The 12,130-nt window shown below is 34.1% G+C and overlaps 2 protein-coding genes across 2 annotated transcripts in view; one reads left to right on the top strand and one right to left on the bottom strand.

The window, feature by feature from the left end:
• Nucleotides 1–12,130, bottom strand: part of PAPLA1 (Phosphatidic Acid Phospholipase A1) — an 84,584-nt gene that overhangs the window by 52,874 nt on the left and 19,580 nt on the right. The gene's annotated exons all lie outside the window — the stretch shown is intronic.
• LOC140451807 (uncharacterized) overlaps nt 1–12,130 on the top strand; it is a 56,038-nt gene that overhangs the window by 30,083 nt on the left and 13,825 nt on the right. Inside the window, exons 6-7 of the mRNA XM_072545671.1 lie at nt 6,810–7,049; nt 7,185–7,410. Coding sequence (XP_072401772.1) covers nt 6,810–7,049; nt 7,185–7,410 — 466 coding nt within the window. The remainder of the gene's footprint in view (nt 1–6,809; nt 7,050–7,184; nt 7,411–12,130) is intronic.

The following is a 12,130-nucleotide window of genomic DNA, read 5'->3' as shown; positions in this document are numbered from 1 at the left end:
AAGAATAAAACGTCTAATTTGGGATTCCAAAATAGACCCAATGTTTTGACAGTTTCATTGGAACCTATGTCCAAAGGAGTATTATCCATATTATCGATTTTTAATTCGGTTGAATTTGATTTCCATTTACTTAAATGAAAGCCATGTTTTGAAAGTAATTCAGTGGTTAAAGATTGAATACGTTTAAGTTCCTCTAAGGTGGAAGCACCGGTATGGAGATCGTCCACGTAAAAATCGCGTAAAATGATAGACGAAATATCAGGAAATTTGTCAGAGTAAATGTGAGCTACTTCTTGCACACATCGCGTTGCTAAAAAGCTGGCGGAAGCAGTGCCATAAGTTACAGTATTTAGAGTATAAGTCTCAATAGATGAATTTGGATCAGATCGCCACAATATTTTTTGTAAACAACGCTGATTTTCCTTTATAAGAATTTGTCGATACATTTTAACGATATCAGCAGTTAAAGCAAATTTGTGTTTTCGAAAACGTAAAATAATAGTAAAAAGATCGTCTTGTAGTGTAGGACCTACCATAAGTATATCGTTCAACGAAAAGCCAGTGTCAGTTTTAGCAGATCCGTCAAATACGACACGAATCTTGTTACCTTTGTAAACGCAATGATGAGGAAGAAAGAAGTCTGGATGAGATACTAAATTTGGAGGAAGTTTAGACATATGATTTAATGATGAGTATTCACTGATGAATTGAATGTAATCTGCTTTCAAAGTTGGGTTAGAGTTTAATTTCTTTTCCAAAGAGAAAAAACGTTTGGTAGCTGAAATCTCTGAATTACCAAGATTTGATAGAGGTAACTTTAAAGGAAGAGAGACAATGAATCTGCCTGTAGAATCAAAGGAAGTAGTTTCTTTAAAGTGTTTCTCACATTGAAGTTCTTCTTCAGAAAAGAACTTGGTTCTTGGAAATTCTTCAAGTTCCCAGAATTTCTGTAACTGATTTTCGAGATTTCTGTTGCTAGAAAAGTGACAATTTGTTTTGTTACGAGAAAGAAAAGGTATAGGACCGGATACAATCCAGCCAAGCTTGGTTTTGTGTAAAATTGGTTGACCATGTGATAGCTTAATTTGACCAACGCATAAGAGATCCCAAAATGTGTCTGCACCGATTAAAATGTCTATAGTAGACGAAACGTTAAAGTGTGGATCGGCTAATGTAACATTAGAGGGAATGTTTAGAGATTCCCTGTTTAGTGTGACTGAAGGCAGTCTTCCAGTTATTTCAGGCATCACTAAACAAGAAATTGTACGTGTAAAGTTGATTGTATTTGATTTGAAGGTAAGAGAAGTTTTAAGATGAACCACAGAATTTGTTTGATTTATGCCATAGACAGAAAAATCAATTGCAGTTGTGGGTAATTTTAAAGTATTAAGTAACCGTTGAGTAATAAAATTACTTTCCGAACCACTGTCCAACAGTGCACGAGCTTCATGCATGTTACCTTTGGAGTCAAAGACCTTAATTAAAACAGTAGACAGTAAAATTTGCGACGAACTAGCAAAATGGTTGTGAGTTGTTAAGGAGTTTGTAGTTTGATTAGAAGGTGTTTGAGAAGATGATGCTTCCAAATTTGGAGTGTTCTGAATAGAATTATGAAAATGCAAAAGCGTATGATGAGGTTTGCCACATTTGCGACAGCCAGAAGATTTGCAGTTTTTAGTAGGATGTCCAGAACGTAAACAATTGATGCAAAGTTTTAAACGTTTTGCTTCGTTTAAGCGAGAGGTTGGCTGCAATTTGCTAAAATTAGGACACGAATAAATAAGATGATTTTGTGAACATAATGAACAATTTAAAGTGTTGCTGTTATTGTTCGTAGATACAAAAGATTTTGCTTTGGTGCGGAGTTTTTCATCGTGATTATTAAGAGATTCCAGAACTCTACATTTTCCTTTTAAGAATTCTGTGAGCTCATTTAATGTGGGTAAATTTGTAGCGTTATCTTTCAACGATTGTTCCCATTCGCGATGAGATGTGTTGTCCAATTTTGTAGTGACTAAGTAGATAATAAGAGGATCCCAACCTGTAATGTCTATTTGTAAAGATTCAAGAGATCGTAGATGTCGTTGTAAACCGTCTAATAAGGCTCGCAAATCATTATGTGAGTTTCTAGAAATGTTGGGTAAATTGAAGAGCTTTTTGATGTGGTTATTAACCAGAAGTGGTTTATTTTCAAACCTTTCCCTTAAAAGTGACCATGCTGTGGCATATGTTGCATCAGAAATATCTAAATTGCGTATTGTGTCTGCAGCAATGCCCTTCAAGGATAGTCTCAAATAGTGAAATTTTTGTATGTTCGAAAGTTCGGAATTTGTGTGGATGATAGAGTTGAAAGTGTCTCGAAAAAATAACCAGGTGTCGTAGTCGCCTTCAAACGAAGGTAAATTAATGGTAGGTAAACGTATATTTTGTTGAGAAATGTTACCTTCACTTGTGGAAGGTGTAGATGATTGGAATATCTGACCAGCAGGAGGAGTCGAAAGTTTGGCAAGAAGTTCTCTAGCTAGGCCAGTGATAGAAAAGAATGGATTTTCAAAAGATGCTCGTTCCTTGTCATGAATAGTGGATGCATTTGTAGTATAGTTTGGGTCAGCAGCCTCAATAATTGATTGAACATTATCAAAATCGTCATAGAGCTTCTCAACTTTCTCAAGGCGTAACTGTAAATCCCTAAAGTTAATTTCAGTTGCAGGTAACTCTTTGACAGAGTTAAAATAATTCGAGAAACGAGTTAAAGTGCCCTTAATTGAAGTGCGTTTAATTTTAGCATTATCAGCAGCTTCAGCCATAGTGACAAGTAAATTTATTAAATGTAAAATAAGTAAGGTACAATGTTAAGTATTATAACTTGTGTGTTAAATGAAAATGTAACTAAATGTAAATTTTTTGTGCTTAAAAAATATAAAATAATAAAATTGCTGTAATAAAATAGCACAGAAAATGTGTAAATGATTAAAGTGATTTAGATGTAGCTTTATTTAGTTATAAAGCGTGCCCGAATCGTTGGAAAGCCGAATCGGTTGGTAAATAGTACCCAGAAGTTGTAAATTAAGAAAATATGTCAAATATATCCAGAAAGGATGTAGAAATGACGATAAGGTGTGATTACGATTACGCAAATGACGAACCGTATTGGTTATAGAACCCAAAAGTGTAAATTATAGCAAATTATAGTAAATACATCCAAATAGGACGTAAAAATATATATGTTCAGTGATGTAGTGTAAGAATGCAGAAATTATTTTAAAACAAATCAAATTAGTTATTTTTAAATGTAAAATAAGGAATAAAACCCTGTAATAGTACACCACCGCGTTTACACCAAGTAAAATAATCAAATAAATGTTTCGTATGTTGTACAAAATAGTGAGTAATAACAAACAATTAAGATAGAAGTAGTTTTCCACCGAATTGAAACAAATCAAATGTAAATCTCATGTGAAAATGTAAAAAATGAAATAAAGGTAAAAGGAAAAGCACTAACCTTTGATATTTCGTATTTCCAAAGCAGCAAGCATCCAAATCGAAGGACCAGTATGTTGTGTAACTGTTCAGTGGAAAACGGAAATCTTGAATTCTTCCAGTTACTTGTTGCTAAATATTATTTGGACTTCCCGTGGTTTTAGTAAGGAACACAAGACCGTAAATTAAACTATTTAATACTTCTATGTAAACGTTATAATATGAAAAAACTTAATTGTTTGTAATGAAAATAAAAAATATTACAAATATATTAATATTATAATATTATACTACATGTTGTTACTTCGATGAATTGAAACAGAATGCTTTTGCCGTTTGCCGGAGGAGGGTTGGTTTTACCATCTTTCCGTTAAGAAGTAACGGGACTTCTTACTTATCTTCCCTTAGCGACAAGCTGTCGCCAAGCTATGCTTGCGTCGTTACAAAGACGACAGATCCGTCGTCAGGTCATTTAGATTTTAACAGCTCGGTCATTCGAATATCCGTTACAAACTTGTATAGACTTTAAAGGTGGACATTTTGAACATTTACTTTAGACTTATTTCCTTAATATCATATTAATTGTTACATTCATTACATATTATTATGGTTTATATTTTTTGTTAGTTACTAATTGAATAAAAATAATATTGTTATATTGAACCGAGAACAACGATGTGTAGAGATAAGGAAGGTAATATATTGACAGAACAGCAAGAGATACTAAGTAGATGGACAGAACATTTTACGGAAAAGTTTGAAGGAGATCGGCGAGAGACGAACCCTGACATACCATTAGACCAAGCAGACAACAGAGAAAAGACTCCACCAACAATAGCCGAGATTAGAGCAGCAGTAGACAAATTAAAGAACAATAAAGCACAGGGATCGGATCAAATAGCATCGCAGTTACTGAAGGAAGGAGGAGACGCACTACAAAAAACAATACATGAATTGATAACAAAGATATGGTCGAATAAACAGCTACCAACGGAGTGGAATAGCGGTATTATTGTACCATTACATAAAAAATGAAATCAGTTAGAATGTGGAAACTACCGTGGAATCACGCTGCTGAATGCAGCATACAAAATAATGTCCAACGTCATTTATGAAAGACTTAGACCACACGCTGAAAAAATAGTTGGCAAATCCCAAAGTGGCTTCTGTAGACAGAAGTCAACAATAGACCAGATATTTGTTATGAGACAGATCCTCGAAAAAACAAGTGAATATAACATCGACACACATCATCTCTTCATAGACTTTGAAAACGCATATGACAATATAAACCGAGAATTCTTAATAAAAGCAATGAAAGAATTTAATATACCAACACAACTAATAGAACTGATAAAAGAATCTCTAAAAGTAGAAAGTAGAATCCGGATACAAAATGAATTAACGGAAACAATAGATGTGAAAAAGGGACTACGCCAGGGAGACGCTCTATCATACATCTTGTTCAACACCGTACTCGAGAAAATACTGAGGGACACAACAGTCAATACACCAGGAACAATCATTAATAAAAGCGTGCAAATACTAGAATTTGCAGATGATGTTGACATAATCGCAAGATCAAGAATAGAAATGATAGAGGCATACAACCATATAGAACGAGCTGCACAAAATAGTGGTCTTAAAATCAATCAGACCAAAACAAAATATATGCAGGTAAGTAAAAACGCAGAAATAAGGCAGCCACAAAATATAACAATAGGAGAATACAACATAGAGGGGCTAAAAAACTTTATATACTTGGGATCCCTAGTCACGTCTGATAATGACGTTACGGAGGAAGTGAAGAGGCGAATATTTATTGCAAATAAATGTTACCATGGCTTAATTAGGCAACTAAGATCAGATAACGTCGCAAGAAAAACAAAATGCCAAATATATAAAACCCTAATAAGACCGGTACTCACATATGGCTAAGAAACCTGGACACTCACTAAAAGAGAGGAAACGTTGTTGGCCACCTTCGAAAGAAAAATCTTGCGACACATATATAATGGCACAAAAGAAAACGGAATATGGCGATGAAGATACAACTCTGAACTATACAAAATATACCAGTATCCGGATATTATAACATTCATTAAAATAGGACGGCTGCGTTGGATAGGACATGTAGAAAGAATGGAAGAAGGCGAAATACCAAACAAAATATTCAAACAGATGCCAGTAGGAAAAAGAACAAGAGGAAGACCGAAACTGAGATACTTAGAACAAATAGAAAATGATATAACAACCTTAAAAATAAAAAACTGGAGAAAAAAAAGCACGAAACAGATCAGAATGGAGAAGAATCCTGGAACAGGCCAAGACCCAAAAAGGGTTGTCGGGCCAGTGATGATGATGATGATGAATATTGTTATATTATCGCTCAATAACCCGCTGGGCTGGTCATGTAGTAAGAATGGGGACAGAAAGATTGCCGAAAAGAGCTCTTGATAGTAAAATGCAGGGCGCAAGACCAAAAGGAAGGCCACGGAAAAGATGGAAGGATGAAGTGGCAGGATGAAGTGGCGGACGCGCAAAATTTGCTAGACGTGAGAACCTGGAGACGATCGGCGCGGGACCGACAAGGTTGGAGGCATAGTTTGGAGGAGGCCAAGGCCCGATTTAGGCTGTAGCGCCATTGGAGAGAGAGAGATCACTCAATACTCAATACTTATTTCTTCTTACAAAAATTGAATGTATTTCCAAGATTTGAACAAAACTAAAATTATCTCGGAAAGTAATGAGTTTAGGTATAGAGAATGCTATATCATACATACAATATTTCTAAAAAATAAAATATATAGGGTGATCCATTTAAAAAAAATTGAGAAAATCGTAATTTTGTTTTGTAGTTCACTCTGCATACAAATTTTTGTCACTGATTTCAATTAAACTTAATTTAAAAACTACAATATATCGTTTACTTTATTATATAAAATAAATAATTTTTAAGTATAGTTAAAATAAATAGTATAAAATAAATAATTATATGTGTAGTAATGCAAAACCCAATACTATAAGAACAAGAAATATGAGAAGAATTCAAATTTGAAAAAATATATAAGGTGTCCCATTTAAAATATTATATGTTTGTTATACCACGCAGTTATTAATCACCCTGTAGAATTCCACATATTTTCCAAGTATGGAGAATATCATTGCCTACATTTTTTCTAAAGAAGTTTTTTGGATATTCTATATCATAATGGAATTATCGACCGATGTCGCACGAAAAATTCACCCTGTATATATATCCAAAAACCCTTAACCCATTAACGCTAACATATTATTTCCTTTACTAATTAATTTTTACTATTTCACAGATAATCCACTTCAAAACAAAATGAAAATATTGAAATTAGATTTTACCGGAGATTTACGAACAGTTGAAAACATTAGTTTTATCAGTAATGATGGACAAATATTGTCAAACAATCTAAAATATACTATAATGAAGGACATGTTACTTATAAAAAACAACAAACGCAAACAGCTAGATATTGAACTCACCAATGTGACGCACAAATCGTTCCAAGTACAAGTGGAAGGAACTGACGGAAAAGGTATAACATTTATTTACTTTTATTATATGATATTCAAGTCTGTGAGATTATCGTAATCTCCAGAATAAGTTTTAGTTTTCTATGTGACATATATTTCGAAAAATTAAAAAAATGCATATTTATTTTATTTTATAGGCAATCGTTTTTCTCGGTTAACCTATGTAAATGACTACAGCTCAAATAATATATTTCCTCAACCTGTGTTATCAGTAGATGTAGGAGTAAGTTCAGAGCTTATTATACCTAATAGTAAAACGGCTGTAATTACATTTGAAGTGACGAACTTAAGAAATTCAGCAGCTGACGCCCGATTTTACTGCAAAGATGAGAAGTCTATTCTTGGTAGTATGCAGCCTTACAGGTAAAATAAGAATGATATTTTAATATTAATTAACTAATTATTTATCATTATCATCATCACCATTATTCTCAACGTATTCTACCGATTATGGTGCAGCCTTCCTTACATAGTCGTTCTTCACTTCTGCCCACGATTGTCTAATATTAAATTTAGACGTCTTCTTGGTTTCTTGACGTCTTCTTGGTCTCTTGACGTCTCTCGGATACCACAGTGTAATTCTAGTGGACCATCTATTGCATCACTGACCTTGGTTTTCTCTCTGATCTATTCTATTCTTTTTCGATTTCTCTTTGTTATACCCAGAATACCTCCATTGACCGTTAAGTAACTTTGAGTTTCGCTAATATCTCTTTACTGTCAAAGTTTCGCAGCCGTATGCCATAATTGTTAGTATACACTGATCGAATGCTTTTTTCATCAAGTGGAGTGTTATCCTGGATTTGAATTTACTTTGGTTCTCCTTTTCGGACGCCTCTGGTAGTGGGAAATTCTGGACTATTTTCATAAATTTTTATCTTAGCTTTTGCTTGTCTGTATATATTTGCTAAAGTCTCTATGTACGGTTTTTCAATGCCTTGGTTAGTCAAAGCCTCTATTACTGCCTTGGGATATATAGAATCGAAAGCCTTCTCGAAATCTATGAAGATTAATGCTAACGGTATTTCATATTCTTTAGCTCTATTCATTAGTTCTCCAAGCGTATGGATATGATCGAGAGTACTGAATCCACTTCTGAAACCAGCTTGCTCTCTTGGCTGTGCAGCATCTAATGCACCTGTTAATCTGTTGTTGACGATCTTTGTGAATATCTTGTATATAATTGGTAGTAGACTTATAGGTCTGTAGTTTTTGATATCTTCTTTGTTACCTTTCTTCTGAATGAGAATTATGTTTGCTGTATTCCAGTGGTCTGGTATGCATCTTGATATTGGGCAGTTTCTTAAATATGCCTGCTAAGATTTTCCAGGGTTTTTTTGCCAGCGTATTTAAGCAGTTTCTCTTTTATGCTATCTATTTCAGCTGCTTTATCGCTTTTCTTTTTTCTAATTGTCGATTTTACTGCTTCCGGAAGGACTTCTGGTACATCTTCTTGGTAACTAATTGCTTCAAGTGTTTCATGGGCTTTCTATAGTTCGCTGTAGAATTTAATCACGAATTGTAATACTTCATTTCTGTCTGTAATTCTGGTGTTTTCGTTTGTTGGAGCAACGATGTGCTTTTCCCCAATGATTAATGCTTTTCTTGTTTTCTTATAGTTTTTCCTATTTTCGATTGCATTTTCTACCAGTCTTTCATTGCATTTTCTTATGTCTTCCTTAATACTTTTCCTTATTGTCTTACAAAGTTCTCTCTATTCTCTGTAAGTGTTGCTACTTACTTTCATTTTCCTGCGTTGCTTTAGCATTATTTTGGTTTTATTAGACAGTTTCCTATGTTATTTTTGTTGTTGGAAGCCTCCAATTTCTTTGGCACTATCAAGAATGATTTCCATTAATTGAGAGCTGTCGATTTGAGCATGTAATCCTTCATCAATTGTCCTTTGGTAGTGATCTGAGTTTTCTTTCACATTGTTAATATTTATACCGGTTACTGTTGGTGTTGTGATTAATTTTATTCTTTCTAGTTTTAGATCTAGAACAACTTTTGCTCTGATTAGTCTATGGTCACTGCCTGTTTGAAATTCATTTATTACAATGAGATCTCTTGTTGTAGCAATCTTGTTGGTTAGAATGAAATCAATTTCGTTCTTAGTGACTCCATTTCTCTGTTCTCTTTTTCAAAAAGAAGTCCTTTTTCTGTTCAATTTTTTCTTAAAGAATGTATTTGCAATATGCATGTTTTGGTAGTGTGCAAACTGAACCAGTCTTTCTCCACTTTCATTTTTCTCGTCGACTCCATACTTTCCCATGACTTGTTCTTTGTCGTTTCTCTTTCCACTTTGGCATTAAAGTCACCAATTAAATACTTAAAGTGACTTTTATTGTTATTTAATGCTTGAGTTATGTACTGTAGAGTTCCTCTATTTCTTCGTCATTGTAAGCAATCGTTGAGGGGTATATTTGTATCTAGCTACTCTATTCGAAATACTAGTTATTTCTACTACTCTTCATTTCCATTTCTTGTTGATTCGGAATCCAATACCGCCTGTTCGGTCCGTTGATGTTCCTCGGTAGTAGAATGTGTTTCCTGACGATAATTCCAATAGTTCTTCATCTGTCCGTCTTACTTGGATGATTCCTATGACGTCTCATTTTATATTTTCAGTTTCTTTTTCCAGTTCTACAAGTCTAGATTGATTTGATCGCGAGCGGCAGTTATATGTCGCTATATAAAGCGTTGTTGTTTTATTTGGTTAGCGGTTTATTTTTAAGCTAAAAAGTCAGCTTTTCAAACGGTTCTTGTTTAATAACAATTTTAATAAAATCTTAAAGCCTTTTTAAAGTCTTAACATTGAAGCCTCAAAGAATCTCTGTTTAGGCAAGTAACTTACTATTTGCTCGATCTGGCTAATTTTTAGCACATTTCAATAACTCATTATTTGCCATAATTTCAAGTAGTTATATCACATGTCATTATTCAAAAAAGAAAGGTATGTATTAACATAGAACTGTTAAAGATCTACAACTTTTATTTGAACCATTTTTCTCTAAAATGTTTTATAGGCTAAAAAGATTATTATTGTTAAAAAAAAGCAAAAACAGCTGTACGTCTTCAAAGATTTGCCATCAGCTATTCCTCATATACCTTTTAGAACCTTCAAAAACCCGTATAAGATTCCATATATATTATTTCCATATTATATATATATATATATATATATATATATATATATATATATATATATATATATATATATATATATATATACACTCGCGATCATAAAATCCGGGTCACCTTGAAAATCACCGATATTTCATTTTTAACGGCTTTATCGTAAATAATAATAACACAAATACAAACTAATGCATGTTTCTGAGAATTGTTGCGGTTTCCTTTGTAACAAAGAATTCCAATAGTGCCGATTTCGCGGTAAAGTGCAAAATGAACGCTACCTGTAACTCCGCTTGTTTTAAATGTCTCGTTTGTACTTCGACTTTCTGTTCAAATGCAACGGACAAACGTTTATTATTGCCACCATTAGTGTTTATTAGTGTCATTATTAGTGTTTATTTTTTGACAAAAATGCCTTTGACTGTTGTTGAAACGGCACAAATTGTTGCAGTTGTGGAAGACGGTCACACTCAACGGTAAGTCGCAAGAACTGTTGGCGTAAGCCTTTCTACGGTTCAACGAGTGCTTTAACACTTTCAGGAGACAAGTTTGCTAACCAGGCGACCTGGCTCTGGACGAAGAAGAACGACCAAGGCACTAGATCACCGTTTCCTTCTGTTTCAGGCTTTACGAAACCGGACCTCAACTGCGGTTATGCATCAAAATCGTCTAGAGGAAGTACGAAATCGCAATTTTAGTGTTGCAACAGTCAGAAGAAGACTTCGTTCTTCTTGACTATCTTCTCGGGTAATGGCTAGATGACCGCCACTGGTCGCCAGATGATCGCCGGGTGCCTCGAGTTGCACGACTAGCTTTTGCTCGACAATACGCGCATTGGGGAATTAACGATTGTAGCAAAGTGTTATTCTCAGATGAATTCCGTTTCTGCCTAACTGGATCCGATGGACGTGTAAGAGTTTGGAGGAGTCGGTCATGGCTTGGGGAGGTATATCTTCCGACTTCCACACAGAATTACCCTTCATCGAAAATGGGTCCCTAACTGCACGAAGGTACATTACGGAGATTCCGGAAGAACATGGTATGCCCAAAATGGCAGAGCTTGGAGAAAACGCCGTTTTTATGAGCGACCGCACGGTGCCAGGATCATATGTAATACTTGGACGATGTTGGAATTACGAGGGTACCCTGACCAGCTAGGTCTCCGGACCTGAATCCCATCGAACATCTCTGGGACGATTTGAAAAAACGTATTCAAACCAATACACCTCCTCCTAACAACGCACAGGAGCTTAAGGATCTGTTAGTGAGAAAGTGGAATAACATACCATAACATGTAATCCGGAGAAAAATTGAGAGTATGCCCCGTCGTCTGCAAGAGGTTATTAGAGCAAGGGGAGGCAATACACGATATTGGTCATTGAAATTTCACTGATTTTTTACCACGTTCTGCATTTTCCATTTTTTTTCGTATGTCTGTTTTATCAACAATTTGATTTGTTTTCTGTTTTTTCAATAAAAACAATAAAAAACCATTTTGTTTCTTTCAAAACAAACATTGATGACAAATAAAAAATACATTAGCCAAAAAAAAGGTTATTACTGCACCAGAGGCAAAAATATTTAAGAAACTTGAAATTTTCAAGATGACCCGGATTTTATGATCGCAAGTATATATATATATATATATATATATATATATATATATATATATATATATATATATATATATTAAACTTCAAGACTGACCAAAGCATAAGACAGGAACACAAAAGAATGTCAGAAAAATTCACGGCTAAAAAAACGTCTTACAATGGATGGAAATATTTGAAATCGTTTGCACAAGATTAGAAATCCAATAAAATATGAATAAAATTGAGATTCTAAGATTATTTATAGAACAATCATGTGTTGACTACTCTATTTCAATAGTTATAAAATATACATTAAATTTTGATTGGAAACAAAGGAAAATTAATTTTTGTAACAC

This window comes from Diabrotica undecimpunctata, chromosome 10 (assembly GCF_040954645.1).
Source record: "Diabrotica undecimpunctata isolate CICGRU chromosome 10, icDiaUnde3, whole genome shotgun sequence".
Taxonomy (NCBI): Eukaryota; Metazoa; Arthropoda; class Insecta; order Coleoptera; family Chrysomelidae; genus Diabrotica; species Diabrotica undecimpunctata.
This window is presented reverse-complemented; position numbering and strand designations above follow the sequence as displayed.